We start from the raw sequence: 17,199 nt of genomic DNA, 5'->3' as shown, positions 1-17,199 counted from the left end.
TACACATGACCCACCAAGGCAATGACTCCCACAACCCCAAAACCTGTATGATTCTTCATAGCGATGAATGGCCATGTAAAATAACGAGTCCAACTCACATTTACTCTTCATTTAGCAGGCTTATTTCAAAGATCCCTACAGTCTGGGGGTTAAAAACACTAAAATTTATCTCCTAGACTATAAACAAGGGAGTCTGGCTTCTATTCCCTTATTAACAGAGAGATGAGTATAAAAGACTGTGATTCAGTAGAAACTGAGCAGTCAAGTTTGAAAATCTACCTTTGAGACATTTATTATAGTAACACCTATGTGTTCTGTGTCTGTCTGCTCAGATGCAATTAGAGAAAAATCTTTGCTAATATCCTATAGGCCTGGGATGAATTTTAAAAGTTCGAGTGATTTGAAAAGACAAAATATTTTCTGAAAAGCTGGGATTGGGGACATAATGGGAATATTCTAGGTAACTGAAAGTTGGTTCTGTAAGCACTACACAGTTTCAAAGCTTTATCTTTTTAACAGCTTTATCTAGATATAATTTACATTCCATACAATTCACCCATTTAAATTGTATAATTCAATGTTTTTTGGTGATGGAAGCACAGATACATGCAACCATCAACATAGTTACTTTTAGAACATTTTCATCACTTCAAAAAAGAAACCCTATACCTACTCCTTTAACTCCTCATCTCCAAATCTCTAAGCAACCATTGATCTACTTTCTGTCTCTATAGATTTTCCTATTTTGGACATTTCATATTAATGGAATCATATGTGATTTTTTTGTTAACTGGTTTATTTCACTTAGCATAATGTTTTCAAGGTTCATGTTGAAGTATATATCAATATTTTAGATCCCTTTATGATTTAATAATATGCCATTGCATTTCAACGCTTTTTAAAGGGGACATTTTCTAACAAATAAACAAATTTCCCTGCCTTAGTAAACTGGCCATTAAGAATACAATTTAAGCTTTCCTTGCTCAATTATTATAATCAATGCTGTTTAAGAAGGCATTCTGTGGGGCTTCCCTGGTGGCATAGTGGTTAAGAATCCGCTTGCCAATGCCAGGGGACACAGGTTCAAGCCCTGGTCCAGGAAGATCCCACATGCCGCGGAGCCACTAAGCCCATGTGCCACAACTACTGAGCCTGTGCTCTAGGGTCCGTGTGCCACAGCTACTGAGGCCACGTGCCACAGCTACTGAAGCCCATGTGCCTAGAGCCCGTTCTCCACAGCAAGAGAAGCCACTGCAATGAGAAGCCCGCGCACCGCAACAAAGAGTAGCTCCCGCTCTCCGCAACTAGAGAAATCCCGCGCACAGCAACGAAGACCCAACACAGCCTAAATAAATAAAATAAATTTTTTAAAAAAGGAAGGCATTCTGTATTAATTCAGGGATATATCCTAGAACCTGATTTTCAGAAGTTAATTTCTAGTATTAGTTTTCACGAGCAATTTGCCTTTCACCCAAAGAAATTGTAAAATACAAAACATAAAGCTAACTGAATTTTCATGCAGTGGTAACCAGCCGTCCTTGCACAAAATTAACTTTCCTTTTACCTTTTCTTGGTTTCAACCAAAATTTAAATTCATTATCTTTACTTTGAACTTTAATTACAAGAAACCACTTCACATCATTTTTATTTAGCTTCAACCATTCCAACTAACTTTATAACATTTAGCATGGTATTATTAACAATGAATAAAAAAAGGTGAGTTTGGAATTCTATTTGTAATTCAAATGGCTTTAGAATCTACCATGAATACAAAACTGATTCAGATATGATGCTCTATAAGCAAAATAAGTTACTGAAAATTGAGGCCGAACAGAAAACTTTGAAGTTACAAAGTTAGACCAAGAGGCAAAAGAATAAGGAGCTTTCATAATAAAGTAAGTTGACAGGCTTCCCTGGTGGCGCAGTGGTTGAGAGTCCGCCTGCCGATGCAGGGGACACGGGTTCGTGCCCCGGTCCGGGAAGATCCCACGTGCCGCAAAGCGGCTTGGGCCCGTGAGCCATGGCCGCTGAGCCTGCGCGTCCAGAGCCTGTGCTCCGCAACAGGAGAGGCCGCAACAGGAGAGGCCACAACAGTGAGAGGCCCGCGTACCGCAAAAAAAAAAAAAAAAGTAAGTTGAAGTAATATGTTCCTCTACCTCAAATCCATTAGGATGACTACTATCAAAAAGAAAAAAAAAAACAGAAAAAACAAGTGTTAGTAAGGATGTGGAGACATTAGAACCCTTGTACACTATTGATAAGATGGTAGAATAAGGCAGCTGCTGTGGAAAACAGTATGGGGGTTGCTCAAAAAATTAAACATTGATTTACAATTTACTATATTATCCAGCATTTCCACTTGCAGAATTGACAGCAGGGATTAGAAGGGATATTTGTATACCCATGTACATAGCAGTGTTCTTCATAATAGCCAAAAGTTGGAAGCAACCCAACTGGCCACTGACAGAAGAATAAACAAAATGTGGTACTGTATATACTGAACGGAATATTATTTAGCCCTTAAAAAGGACATCCTGGACTTCCCTGGTGGCACAGTGGTTAAGAATCTGCCTGCCAATGCAGGGGACACAGGTTCAATCCCTGGTCTGGGAAGATTCCACATGCCGCAGAGCAACTAAGCCCGTGCACCACAATTACTGAGCCTGCGCTCTACAGCCCACGAGCCACAACTACTGAGCCCGTGCACTACAACTACTGAAGCCCATGCACCCTAGAGCCCACGCACCAAAACTGAGCACATGTGCTGCAACTATCAAAGCCTGCGCGCCTAGAGCCCGTGCTCCACAAGAGAAGCCACCGCAATGAGAAGCCCGCACACTGCCACAAGAGTAGCCCCTGCTCACTGCAACTAGAGAAAGCCCGTGTGCAGCCAGAAGAAGACCCAATGCAGCCAGAAAAAAAAAAAAAAGAGACATCCTGACATATGCTACAGTATAGATGAACCTTGAAAGCATTATGCTCAGTGAAATAAGCCAGTCACAAAAAGGACAAACGCTGTATGATTCCACTTACATGAGGGACTTAGAGTAAGTGGTTGCCACAGGCTAGAGAGGAGGGAATAATCAGAATTATTGTTTAATAGGTACAGAGTTGTAGTTTTTCAAGATGAAAAAAAGTTCTGTGGATGGATGCACTTAATGCCACTGAACTGTAGGCTCTAAAATGGCTAAGACAGTAAATTTTATGTTACCTGTAATTTACCACAATTAAAAAAAGAGAGAGGGCTTCCCTGGTGGCTCAGTGGTTAAGAATCCACCTGCCAATGCAAGGGATGCAGGTTCAAGACCAGATCCGGGAAGATCCCACATGCCGAGGAGCAACTGGGCCCGTGCGCAACAACTACTGAGCCTGCGCTCTAGAGCCCGCGCACCTAGAGCCCGTGCTCCACAACGAGAGAAGCCACCGCAATGAGAAGCCCACGCACTGCAATGAAGACCCAACGCAGCCAAAAATAAAGTAAACAAAATAAATAAATTTATTTTAAAAAAAGAGACAGAGAGAAAGAGAAAGAAATATGTCCCTTCTACCTTCTCTACCAACCAGAGCTTAACTTGAGCTTACCACAAAGAGTTAATAGAAAACATCTGCCAAGTTTTTTGTTTTTTTTAAAAATTAACCAGAAAGGAGATTAAGTAGCCCCCAGATACAAGTGAAATTAGATTTCTCTCAGTATTGTTATACTGATTACCTTGTGCTGGGCCTGGGTTGCAGGGGCTGAGTAAACACAGATCACACAAGCCTATTTCTACTGATTTCCTAGGCTATGCAGCAGGCCCCAAACAAATTACTCTAATAATCTTCAAATCCTAATAATCACTAAGAGAAGAGATAATGATCCACTGAAAGCAAAAAACAAGTAAGATAAAGTTCCAAGGATTCAAAATTCAAACTACCTCTTCCATGGTTTCTTCAATCTGAGCAGAAACCGGTTCAGGAGATCTGAGACCAACAGGTACAAACACTGGAGCTTTGTTTACTTCTTCTGGAGCAAGATGATAGCTTTCTTCTTCATAGTCAGACTCAAAGTCTTCCGCATCATCTTCGTCTTCTTCCTGGGAAGCTCGAAGAGTCACCAGCACAGGCTTAGAAGCTCTAGGTTCCTTCTTAGAGGTCTTACTCCGAATTCGTTTTGATCCACGCCCTTTGGGGACGTTTGGTTTAATCTTTCGACGCATTCTCCTTTCACTACGATCTATCTTACATTCAGAGGCAGAAGAGAGAGCTGTTCTTCGATCCACAGCAATTTTAGAATAATTTGATTCTTTTAACAGTTGTGGAGAGCTGGAGGTTTAATCAAAATAGCGACATAGTCATTACATGCATAAGGATAATTTTAATGAAAACCCAACTTATAAAGTGAAATCTCAATTCAAGCCATTAATATAAAATGCCTGCCACCCATTCTATCAAACACTAATGCTACGACAAGAATGAACGGAATTTACTGTTAGGATTTAGTTTCTCACTCAAAGTTAAACATTAGTTATCTACCTACAAATTTTTCACAGTAAGTTTTAAATTCTGAGCCATTTTTCCCCCTTGCTATTTAAGTGGTGATGAAATACAACACTGGAAATTGTTAGAAGAAAATGGGATCAAGAACACTGGACCAATAAATACAGAATATGAGACCAAAAAGTGATACTGTTTATCCTATTGGGTAAACAGATTAGGTCAAAAGAAAAAAGGAGAATGAGGAAATCCAACAGAACAACATTTTTTAGAACTTAGGGTCCCTTCCACTTTCCTTGAAAACTGTGGAAGAAAGGTACCCTTCACTTGTGTTTGTGACTCCAATTTGAATCAGCACCCTAGTTATTTAGGTAATATGTACTACTCTTTCGTCAGGCTTCTGCTCATGTCTAATATACTCAACACCCAGAAATTTTAAATGTAGGAAAGAAAAATCTTTCTGAGAAGATCATAAAAAAAGGAAATTTTAGTAAATAAAAATCAAAAGTGGGAAAGAAACAGACCTGCCAATAAAAAACAACCAATACTTCTGTTAACAAACCATCTTTTTACCCTATCAATAAGTTAGAGTAGGACATCCATTAAGAATAAGTTACTTGTATTTACTATTCTGAAAGTACTTGTTAAATAAAACTTTACCTTGCTGGTTTACTGACATACTGCTCTTCGACAACTGAACACATAGAATTATTGCCTACGGTTTTCTCTCCAACACTTCCTGATGGTCCAACTTCTGATTGAGCATCTTTTTTTGCCAAACCAATCTCCTTGGAACCTACAGAACCTTTTCTTGCTGAAATCTCCAGAGATGTCAGAAACTCAGCTTTTCCCTTAAATTTGAGAAGAAACAATTAATATTACCATGGAAACAACCTGTATGGTAATTTGGTTTGGTAGTTTGGCCTAAAATGCTAAGCTTACACACATATACACAAGTGACTGGTTTCTAAACTTTCATAATATTGGAAAGTCAATCAATTTTCATGAAAATAGTTATAGTACAAAAGGCAAAACTATTTTATTAATGTTCTCCTTCATGATATTGATAAAATAGAGCCCACTACTAAATTATTTTTTTCAAACTTACTTTTGGAAGAAGCTGGGTGTCAGAATCTCCATGCTGCAGCAAATTATCTTCTGGCTTCCTTGCCTTACTCTGATCTGCTCTGTCTGTTCCTATGCCTGATTCCTCTTTCTTACCTTGTGCTCTTCCCAAATATGGCTTAGCCTTTTGGAATTGGCTTCTTATCATTTGTGGTGGACTAGAAACATACGTTTTATGTTCATGTCTAGAATGAAATACAAATCATGTTGAAGAACGAAAATCAGAATTCCTGTTGATGTATCTGCTGTTAAACAATTTTGGGGCACAAACCAATTCTATGTGCGAAGGACTATATATAAATAGGCTATAAAACTAAACATATAAAATGAAACCACACATGCTGATATGAAAGAAAGAACATAGAAGCTTTTATAACTTCCATTTTCTATATAGCCTGCGGAATACTTTCACAATAATATTTAATCGTTTTTTTACTTTCATTCATTGATTCTGGTATGTCGTTGTATGCTACTTTAAGTAATTTTCAGAGAAATAACTAGATACAAAACAAAAATGTCAATAGTTGAAGATGGACTTCATAATGACACTTTAAACAAATGCTTCAACTGGGCTCTGAAGCATGAATAAATATACAATGGTCACAACAACCCTGGTCCTTCTAGTTCAAGAGCAGGCTTGAAAGCTAGAGTCTGTTCTCCTACCACATGCCTGTCACTTCATAGAAAAGGGTTTATTGACAACAGTGTCATAAGGATCTCAATATAACCCATTTGTATCTGCCAAATCAGAGAAAGACAAGGTTTTAACATTCAATACAGTAGCCATAGCTCCCAAGGCAACACAAACAGCTGCCTTAAGGTTTCCTGGAAAATATTTAATAACTGGCAAGTATCTGAATTAGCAAGTTTAAAACTAATATAGGGGCTTCCCTGGTGGTGCAGTGGTTGAGAGTCCGCCTGCCAATGCAGGGGACGCAGGTTCATGCCCCGGTTTGGGAGGATCCCACGTGCTGCGGAGCGGCTGGGCCCGTGAGCCATGGCCGCTGAGCCTGCGCGTCTGGAACCTGTGCTCCGCAACGGGAGAGGCCACAGCAGTGAGAGGCCCGCGTACCGCAAAAAAAAAAAAAAAAAAAAAAAAAAACTAATATAAATCTGGATACTTATAAAGAAAAACTGGGTCTGTAAGTATCGATCATAAGTTCTCTGAAAAATCTGTATTAAAGACTAATCTTAAGTAATATTTGTAATAAATTACCTACAAGAGAAAGTAGTTAGTTACATTTCCAAATGTTCCAATCCTGCTAAGTTCTTCCAGCAGTGAAATACCAAGGAAGTTCACAGGAAGTTCTAACAAAGTAATGATGCTGGTTAATACATTCCAGTGTAGGCTAATGTATTTGGGAAAACATGTTATATTTAACTTAAGTATAAGGTACTTACAATCAAGTGTGATTCTACAATGGTACTTAAGAATTTTATATATATATATATATATATATATATATATATATATATATATATATATATATATATAAGCTCAACGTGCTACTGGGGTTAAAAGGGGGTAAGAAACTGCTGGACATAAGAATAAGCTAACTTAAAATTATGCAGAATATATACTCTGAAGGAAGTACCAGTCATGATAAAGCTAAAAGCTTGAATAAACTTCATAAACAGAAAAGATTTTAAAAAGAGGGGTGGGTGAGTAATGGGTTTCTATACGGGAAATTTGAAAGTTAGATCTTGCTCATTAAAAATGCAAAGGCTGAGCATAAAATCTCTTGAAACATGTAAAGTTTCTTTCAGGAAGCTCTGCCTATAAACTATAGGAATTTGCTAGTCTTAAAGTCATAAATCCTGAAAACTTAAGTTTAAAAACTAAACTGCCAATGTTACTTTGAGCAAGCCATTTAAATCCTCTAGATCCATACAGTCAATTATAAATGAAGGCATTAGCAAAGGCTGACCTCAAAGGTCACTGGTCTTTAAAGGCTCATTTAGAGTAAAACTCAAAATCCTTACAATGGTCCTACATAATCTGCGCTTACCCCCACTCAGCCTTTACCTGTCATATATCTACTACTCTTCCTCTCTTCCCCTGTTTCACACTGGCTCCCTTTGCTGTTCAGCAGATTTAGACTATTCTAGTTTCATAATTACTTTTTTCTTTCATAAAACTTACTAAATGTAAAATTACATAAAATCGATTATTCAGATATCCAACCTTTATCTTTGAAAAGTTTTATGCTTTTCTGATTAAAAGCAAACTCACCTCGTCTTTTCATCTGAAATATTTATTTTGTTAACATGAAGGTTTTCTAAAAGAACGTGACTCTGGTTTTCATACATTCTGCCTTCTGAAACTTTGGAGGATACAACTTCAATTTCCATTGCAATTTGAGAATTTGGCTGAAATGCAAAACTATATTAGTTTTGTTTTTTTTTTTTAACAACAGAACATACCTCCTAAAATATTTTAATCATTAAGAAAGGTATTTAGGGACTTCCCTGGTGGCACAGTAGTTAAGAATCCACCTGCCAATGCAGGAGACACGGGTTCAATCCCTGGTCCAGGAAGATCCCACATGCCGCAGAGCAACTAAGCCCATGTGTCACAACTACTGAGCCTGTGCTCTACAGCCTGTGAGCCACAACTACTGAGCCCGCGAGCCACAACTACTGAGCCCATGTGCCACAACTACTGAAGCCCATGCGCCTAGAGCCCATGCTCCACAAAAGAGAAGCCACCGCAATGAGAAACCCATGCACAACAACGAAGAGTAGCCCCTGCTCGCCGCAACTAAAGAAAGTCCATGCTCAACAACGAAGACCCAATGCAGTGATAAATTAATTAATTAATTAATAATAATAAAAAAGAAAGGTATTTAGTTTTTTAAAATGAAGTCTCAAACTTGAGTATGCAATGTTCATGTTTTGCTGCCCAAAACAAAATTTCCTATTCACAGAGAAAGTTTCAAAGATTACTGCAGTAATATGTTCACATAATGCTTTAAAAACTACAATAACCATCTGTTGTGAACCTCCCTCCCAAAAAGTTCAATGTGTTTTTTTTAATTTGGGGGGGTGGTTCAAATAAGGATTACAATCACTTTATTTTAAATGTAGATTTTCCCTTGGTAGAGAAAAGGACAGAAAAACAAGATCTGTTGAAATGGGCATTAAACTACTTAGATTTGTTTCTAATATCAAAAGATCCATCAATAAGAGATTGGTTAAACTGTCATTCCAAATAGCAGTATGTTACACAGCAGTTAAAAATGATGTATCTCCATATTTCATGACATGGAAAGCCACTTAATATAATAAGTGAAAAACAGTAAGTCACAAAATAACATGATTACAATGATTTTATTATTTAAATTTACATGAGTATGCACACATGCATGCATGGAGATATATCCGGTAAGATATGTCAAAAGGTTTTCAGTGGTTACCTCAGAGTCGTGAGACTAGGGGTAATTATTATATTATTTTGTATTGATTGAACATTTTCACAATGAATAGGTTCATTAGTTAAGAAAAAAAAATCTATTTTCATTAAAAAAAAATCTACAATGGTAAATCTGAAACAAAACTAGACACGCTATGTATGAAGTAGAGTAAGTATCAGATGCCCATAGTCTAAGCCAAGTCTGAGCTACCATTTGATATTTTAATATGCATTAAAAAGCTTGATTTAATTACATAGCAATAACTCACCACAGTCAGGAATTTTTTAGTTTCATCTTTTTGTAGTGTCCTTTCTTCCTTAATTGTTTCTTTGGCTTCGTTTTTTTCTATTACTTGCCTCTGTCCAACCTTTCTTAAGTTTGGACTGGGTCTCTGAAGTCGGCCCCTTACTGGTGGAGCAGTTTGGATAGCGCTTTCCTTCATTTCTTGTTCACAAGTGTTTATATGATAAGTCCTAGAAAAGGGGACAGGAGAAAAGAGAGAAAGCTTGATTGTAAAAAGATGAAAACTACTATAAAAATATAAAATTTGAATCCAATAAACTCTGTAAAAATATTTTGTACATTAAAGGAAAATTAAATTACCTTCTGATTATACCTCATTTTATAAAAAAATAGTTATTTCAATTCTCAAAAGGTACTGAACTTATATGAGGTACCTACAATATTCAAATTCATAGTAATAGAAAGCACAATGGTGGCTGCCAGGGACTGGAGGTAGGGGGAATGGGAAGTTATTGTTTAATGGGTACAGAGTTTCAGTTTGGGAAGAAAAATGTTCTGGAGATGAATGGTGGTAATGGTGTACAACAATGTGAATGTACTTAATGCCATTGGACTGTACACTTAAAAATGGTTAAAATAGTAAATTTTATGTTATATGTATCTTACTACAATTTTTAAAAAGGTAATGAATACATACCTTATATACATATATTTTTAAATGCATTGCTTTGTATAAGATCTTAAGCAGCTAACAGTGAATATAAGCAGGCAAGTGTTAAAAGGTGTTGAACTCAACCTGATTTTGTATTTTAGGCCATATGAATAAAAATAAGCCAAGTATTCTTGATACTCACTTTCAAAATACATTAACACATTTCTTAAAAAAAAATGAAGAACTATTTGAAATAATTCTCCTATTTTAGATTTTAATAAAACTATCACTGTTTACCCCATAGAGACAACTAATTCCTTTTCCTGGGCTTGTGTAGACTGAGACTCCTCTATAGGTTCACAAGAACTCGAAGGGGAAAGGTCCTTTTCAGTCTGTACATATGGTAATATCACAGCCTCCTCTTGACTGTGATCTGATTTGTCTTTTTCTGTTGATGCCATTAGGGAAGCCACATCCTAGAAGGTAGATTAGAAAAAAAAAATTTCATCGAGGGTTGGTAAAAGTATAGGGAAATAGAAACTTTAATAAACTGTTAGAAAAATAAACTGATATGGTCTTTGTAGACACCAGGGCAATATCTATCAAGAATTTTAATTTCCAGCAATTCTACTTCTAGAAATATATCTTATAAAAACACTCAAATAACTATCTAGAAAATTATACACAAGGATATTTATTACAGCAATATAATAGCCCCCCAAAAAAGGAAAGAAAAAGAAAAGGAAAAACAAAAAATTGGAAACAAGACAAATCAGTAGGGAACTGAATAAATTATAATTTCTTTACAATGAAACAGTACAGAGTCATTTAAAAGAAGTTTAATTTCTATATACTGATCCAAAAAGATGTTCATGGACTTCCCTGGTAGCGCAGTGGTTAAGAATCTGCCTGCCAATGCAGGGGACATGGGTTCGAGCCCTAGTCCGGGAAGATCCCACATGCTGCGGAGCAACTAAGCCCACGTGCCACAATTACTGAGCCCACAACTACTGAAGCCCATGCGCCTAGAGCCCATGCTCTGCAACAAGAGAAGCAACTGCAATAAGCCCCTGCACCGCAACGAAGAGTAGCCCCCGCTCGCCACAACTAGAGAAAGCCCGTGTGCATCAACGAACACCCAGCACAGCCATAAATAAATTATTAAAAAAAAAAAAAAGATGTTCACAATACTGTGTTTAGTAAAAAAATAATCAGAAGGCAGGATATGATGCCATTTTTGTAAAACAATGAAAATAAATACCCGCACATTTTATTATTTATATAAATAAGTATCTATACAGAAAAGTTTAGGTGGACATATTCAAAATTGCTAACTTGGGAGGGAGAGATGGACTAACTTGGCAGGGAAAGATGGAATATTATAAAGGACTCTCACTTTTTAGATGATATATTTTTCCCAATTTGCAATTTTTATAATCATTTAAAATAATCAATAAAACGTGATTTTGGGTACTTCCCTGGCGGTCCAGTGGTTAAGACTCTGCGCTTAGGCCTTCCCTGTGGGCACAGTAGTTAAGAATCCGCCTGCCAATGCAGGGGACACGGGTTCAATCCCTGGTCCAGGAAAATCCCACATGCCGCAGAGCAACTAAGCCCGTGCGCCACAACTACTGAGTCCGTGTGCCACAACTACTGAAGCCCGTGCACCTAGAGCCCGTGCTCCGCAACAAGAGAAGCCACCGCAATGAGAAGCCCACGCACCACAACGAAGAGTAGCCCCTGCTCACCGCAACTAGAGAAAGCCCACACGCAGCAACGAAGACCCAATGTAACCCAAAAAATAAATTAAAAAAAAAAAAGACTGTGCTTCCACCACAGGGGACACAGGTTCAATCCCTGGTCAGGGAACTAAGATCCCACATGCCACATGGAATGGCCAAAAAATAAATTAATTAAATTAAATTAAATTAAATAAATAAATGAAAGTGGTGGGTTTTTTGTTTTTGTTTTTTTTGGCCATGCCTCGCAGCTTGTGGGATTTTAGTTCCCCAACCAAGGACTGAACCCAGGCCCTCGGCAGTGAAAGTGCAGAGTCCTAACAACTGGACCACCAGGGAATTCCCATGATTTATCCTTTTTAAACATAAGATTAGGAGGAAAAAGTACAAACGTTCAAGCACAGTAAGAACTGAGCTAAGATGTAAAAGAAGAACTTTAATTCAAAAAAGTACTTCATATGTTTAAACGCTCAATTTATGAGTGTTAACGTTTCATTTCAAGGTTTTTGATGCTGTATCACACATCTTAATCTCTTATAGACCAAGTTAATCAAGTAAATAAAATAATCTCCTTTTAACTCATATCAAGCTTTTAACTTTTTATTTCACCTTCACAACAGAGTGAAGTAAAGATGGACTCTCATTCTCATTTTTCCTGTGAAGAAACTAGTTGCATCATTTGGCTATGGTCACATAATGAATAAAGGTCAGAACTTGAACTAGAGCCTGGGCCTCTTAAAAATCCTTTCCATGACACATTTGCCCACCATCAGAGGTTCAAGATTCTTACACAAACCACATGGAACAATGAGGTACATTAAGTACAGCACCAATATCACACACAGCAAAAATTACATAAGGAAATATTTGTGAATTTTTAATTCCAAGTGTTTTACCTTAGTAATTATAATAACTAAAACAGAAAACCTCCATCTTAAATAACACTCACACGTTGAGAAGGGAGAGTTCTCATTTGTTCCCCATTCTGCTGTATCACAACAGTCCCTTTTTTATCAGCTTCCACTTTCTTCCCAGGTGCATGTTTTTCTGCTTCTATAGTCTCTCTTTTTGAAGCTGCTCTTGCTAAGTTTGGTTTTGGTCTTTTGAATCTACTTCTCACAAAAGGTGCTGGTTTCACTTCAAATGGCTTCTGTTCTTGAGGAAGAGATTTGCTTTTGGAACAAGGATTATCAAGCTTTAGGATGAAATGAAGGGGCAGTGGGAGCGGAGTCTTAGCACAACCTTAGAGACTGGCAGTAAATATTTAATTCTAATTCTTAACAGGAAAACAGATCAGACTATTTGGTAGATCCTGAAAAACATGAGTGGTACAATCCAGGTATAAGCCTAGGAATTACATCATCTTCGCACAAAGAAAATACAGGTTTGTCACACCTGTACTGACTTAAAAGTATGTGTTGTACACAATTTTTTATGTTAGTAATTCTCACAATCTACTGTCAGAAGGACCTCAAATCTCTCCCAGTCTTCCCCAAACCAGCTTAAAATTTTCAACACTATGCTATAGATGATATGTCTTAAAACCTTATTTAGTTTAACATAATCTGCAAATATAACTTTATATGCTTCCTCTTTACAAGCACACAGACCTATATACTTGTACCTTAAATTAATATCTGAAAACTGCTCTGGAACATCTGGAGATCGCATCCTCTGGTCTTCTATTTTATCAAGTTCAGAAGTCTGTGAAGAAATGTTCAAATGACTCAACTGACTTGATATTTCCTTTTCAGAATTTCTTTTTTCTTCTACAGATACATCCACCACGGATTGTACTTCACTGCTAATGTCCTGGAAATAAATCAGCACATATAAAATATTCCTTAAGCACCTATATTCTTCACACTGTTTTTAAAAATCCAGAAGTTTGGGGGGTTTTAATTTTTAAGTAAAATAAAATTTAATTTACAAATGCTAAAACACAGAATTTGGAAAACTCTTCTTTCTATATTGCATATTATTATATGTTTTTTCCAAACTACAAATGCCATTACCTATCCAAAAAAAAGTTAGAAAACTGGAAAATGTTAGAATTGCTTCAACTTCAATTAACTGGAAACTTTTAATAAGATGAACTTTTAAAAGTGGAGCGAAGTGGGGTGGGACAGGAAATAAAGAGAAAAACTGATACAGATAGGGTCAAAAGAAATAATTCCAGTGTATGTTCATACTAGAATTAGCACAAATTCAGTCCAATCTCTTGTATTTCTTTTATCTAAGAGTAACTTTAAACTAAGAACAGTTAAGAACAGTAACTTTTCTACAATTATAAAATGTTTTCAATTATTAAAAAAAAAAGAATATATAATTTCTTTAAGGTCCTGAAACACAGAATTTAGGGCTGGGAAAGACATTATGCTTTTAGAGACTTTAAATGTTGTTGGACTTAAGGGCAATAATCCTGGAATTATTTTGATATTTTTCTCTCTGAAAAAGTATTCAAAAAAATATTTTTAAAGGACAGAAAAATACATACTTTAATATTTAGTGAAGGCACAGCACTGCAGTCACCACTACCCCTCTGCAATGAATCTGACTCAGTTTGTCTTGAGGTCCCAGTCTCCTCTGGTTCATTTTCCCTTAGAGAAATGTCTATTTTTCCAGTTTTTTCCAAATCTGCCACCTTTTCCTCAGAAGCACTGATCTCTTCTGATCGGCTTTTCCTAAAGGAAATTTCTCTTCCAGTTTCTTTCAAATCTGCCTCCGTTTCCTCAATGGCAGTCATCTTTCCTGATACCTTTTCCATCAGGGAAATGTCTCTTTTTCCAGTTTCTTCCAAATCAATCTCCCTTTCCCCTGTGGCACTGATCCCCACTAGTACCTTTTCCCTTGGGGAAATTTCTATTCCAATTTTGTTCAAATCTGTCTCCATTTCATCATCTATAGTTTTGAGCTCTGAGGACTTCTTTTGTGTAGGTATTTCTCTTCTTTCAGTTTCTTCTAAATCTGTCTCTACTTCCTCAGCGGCATCAATCATCTCCGGTATCTTCTCCCTCGGGGAAATCTCTCTTCCAGTTTCTTTCAAACCTGTCTTCACTTCACCAATAGTATCGACCTCCTCTGGGGCATTTTCCTGTAGGGATATTTCTCTTCGTTCAGTCTCTTCCAAATCTGTCTCTCTTTCCTCAGTGGCATCAGTCACCTTTGTTATCTTCTCCCTTGGGAAAATCTCTCTTCCAGTCTCTCTCAAATCTGTCTCCATTTCCACAGTGACATCAATCATTCCTGGTATTTTCTCCCTGGGAGAGATATCTTTCCTTTCAGTTTCTTTTAAATCTGACTCCATTTCCTTAGCAGTATTAGTCTCCACAGGTACCTTTTCCCTTGGTGAGGTTTCCAATCTTGCAGTTTCTCTCAAAGCTGTTGTCATCTCCTCAGAGGCAAGAACCTCCTTTGGTACCTCTTCTTCCTTTGAGAAAATTTCTCTTCTTCCAGTTCTTCTTCTTATATTTGGCTTTGGTTTCTGAAATCGAGTCTTCAGAATTTGAACTTGTTTATTTGCTTTATTATCCTCTTGAATACTATTTAAAAAAAAAAGATACACAATCAAATTGTAAACTAGACTGCCAACTGAAGAGATATGGTTGAGAAATCACTACTGAAAAACCAGGAATTCTCTAATTAAAAAAAAAAAAATTAATGAAGCACCAAGAATCTCTGGGCAAAATTTAAAAATTAAAGTAGAGAAAAAATTCTATCCTTGGAAATTACAGTAAATTTTTTAAAAAATTAAATATATTTATTATATAGAGACATATATACAGAGAAATCTATCAATAAGGTCAATTAGAGTAGCAGCTAATCAGGCCTAAATAGTCTCTTTCTAATTGTCATCCACATCATCCTTGGCAAATACTGGCTGAGAAAGACTCTCCAAGTCCTCTACATCGGAGCTAGACCAATCTGTGGCTGCTATTCCTACCTTTTTGCTCCTACTCTCCTTTATCCAGACATATGTCTTGCTGTAAGAGTTAAAGAACTCATTTATATGGCCAGAACTAACCAGGATCTCAAATAGCTGGGTGGAGGTATAATTTGAATAAGGTACAGTCTTATGACTAAAAACTAGGTCTGCCCCTCCTCACTTTTTAAAAACAATTAAAAATGAGATTTCCTGTACAGTCACTTCTCTAAAAGCTTGTGATTTCATAATACATTGTGGGAATGAAAGAAAAGAGTAAATAAACAACAACAGTCTGTTTTTGCAGTCTGTTGAATGCTTCTGGGCACACAACAATCACTATCTAGTATAAGCACCTTGTTCTTCAAAAAAGCAGCAGCATGCTCTGCTTTGTGCTTTATCATAATAATAGAGTAAAACCAATAAAAATATACAAATGAATGAAAGAGCACTTAGTGACTGGTTAAGATTTTGACCTCTGAGGCCCTTTTCTTGGGTAGATATTTCTCTTCTTTCAGTTTCTTACATAGCATCTTGAACAGTTCAAAGTGTTTGAGACTGGGGAGGAGGGAAACTGCCTACTGGATATAAACAGGAATATGATTTGATAAAACACAGAATCTTAGAATTGTTTCTGTGAATACTGGAGATTCAAAGGCCAGAAAGGTCACTGCCTTTGGAGAGGAAAGTTGTTGATATCAGACTGGATATTAGTTATGAACAATCCAGCAGGGTTCTAAAACCCAAAGGCCACTCAGGGAAAACTTGGTTTTCTACTAAGCCACATGAAAATGGAGTCTGGTTTAAACTAAAAAAATACAAACAAAATATCCAAATTGTGAGCTATCTGTAATTAATATTTGTATCAGAGATATGCAACAATGCAGTAATGCAGTTGTACAGGCTTCTACCCAGAGTTTGTGTGGCAGAGAAGTAAAATAGGCTGGGGGTGTAGGGAGGGGGTACAAAGGAATAGAGAAAGAAGAGAGGAATAAAGGAATTTTTCTGTCTTCTAATAAAGATCTTTTGAGTAGTTCAGGAAACCTAGCTTTCACTCTCAGGTTAGGTAGTATTTAAACAGGCTCATACAGCTGTAATAAAGTATACAATAGGCCAGACTTTAAATGTGAAGATTGGTAAAATATAAATAATTGTTGAAACTAGATAGTAGGTACATGGGAGTCTGTTATTCTGTTCTCAGTACTTCTGTGCATTGAATATTCCCAAAAGGAAAAAAGTTTTAAAAGCACACTAATAATTCCGTTGATCTGGTTTAATATCCTGCAGAGGGGAAACAACAAATTCAGAGAGCTTTGGCTATGGGAAGTATGAGTTTTACTTAAAATTTACATAAACCTTAAATAAAGGTAATATGTGATCAATCTAATCCCAAAGAAACAAATATTAAGAAAGTAAGTAGCATTTTCACATCTGGATATAAACATGTAATTTACTATGCATGTGAAGTGATAATACTCTCCATGTTAACTCAAGGTTTAATTTGCGATGGGTAAATCAATTCATCAAAACACCAAAAAGTGAGAAATCAACACGAAGGCAATGACATAAACTGCCTTGAAAGGTGAATTTACACTTGTAAATATTATGTAACTTGATATACAGATAACAAAA

General features: G+C 36.7%; 1 protein-coding gene across 7 annotated transcripts in view; it reads right to left on the bottom strand.

The window, feature by feature from the left end:
* The window catches only part of BDP1 (BDP1 general transcription factor IIIB subunit), an 87,813-nt gene that overhangs the window by 32,536 nt on the left and 38,078 nt on the right, over window positions 1–17,199 (bottom strand). For all 7 annotated transcript variants that reach the window (XM_022595615.3, XM_022595623.3, XM_089908956.1 and 4 more), the window contains 9 exons: window positions 14,143–15,187; window positions 13,270–13,457; window positions 12,595–12,817; window positions 10,204–10,382; window positions 9,280–9,484; window positions 7,832–7,968; window positions 5,582–5,783; window positions 5,134–5,324; window positions 3,915–4,302 (listed from right to left, as the gene is read on the bottom strand). In XM_022595615.3, the coding sequence (XP_022451323.2) occupies window positions 3,915–4,302; window positions 5,134–5,324; window positions 5,582–5,783; window positions 7,832–7,968; window positions 9,280–9,484; window positions 10,204–10,382; window positions 12,595–12,817; window positions 13,270–13,457; window positions 14,143–15,187 (2,758 nt within the window). The remainder of the gene's footprint in view (window positions 1–3,914; window positions 4,303–5,133; window positions 5,325–5,581; window positions 5,784–7,831; window positions 7,969–9,279; window positions 9,485–10,203; window positions 10,383–12,594; window positions 12,818–13,269; window positions 13,458–14,142; window positions 15,188–17,199) is intronic.

Source organism: Delphinapterus leucas, chromosome 3 (assembly GCF_059928025.1).
Source record: "Delphinapterus leucas isolate spDelLeu-1000000601 "Yukka" chromosome 3, BTC_Dleu_Yukka2, whole genome shotgun sequence".
Classification (NCBI taxonomy): Eukaryota; Metazoa; Chordata; class Mammalia; order Artiodactyla; family Monodontidae; genus Delphinapterus; species Delphinapterus leucas.
The sequence above is the reverse complement of the archived record's forward strand: the minus strand, read 5'-3'. Positions and strand labels throughout refer to the sequence as shown.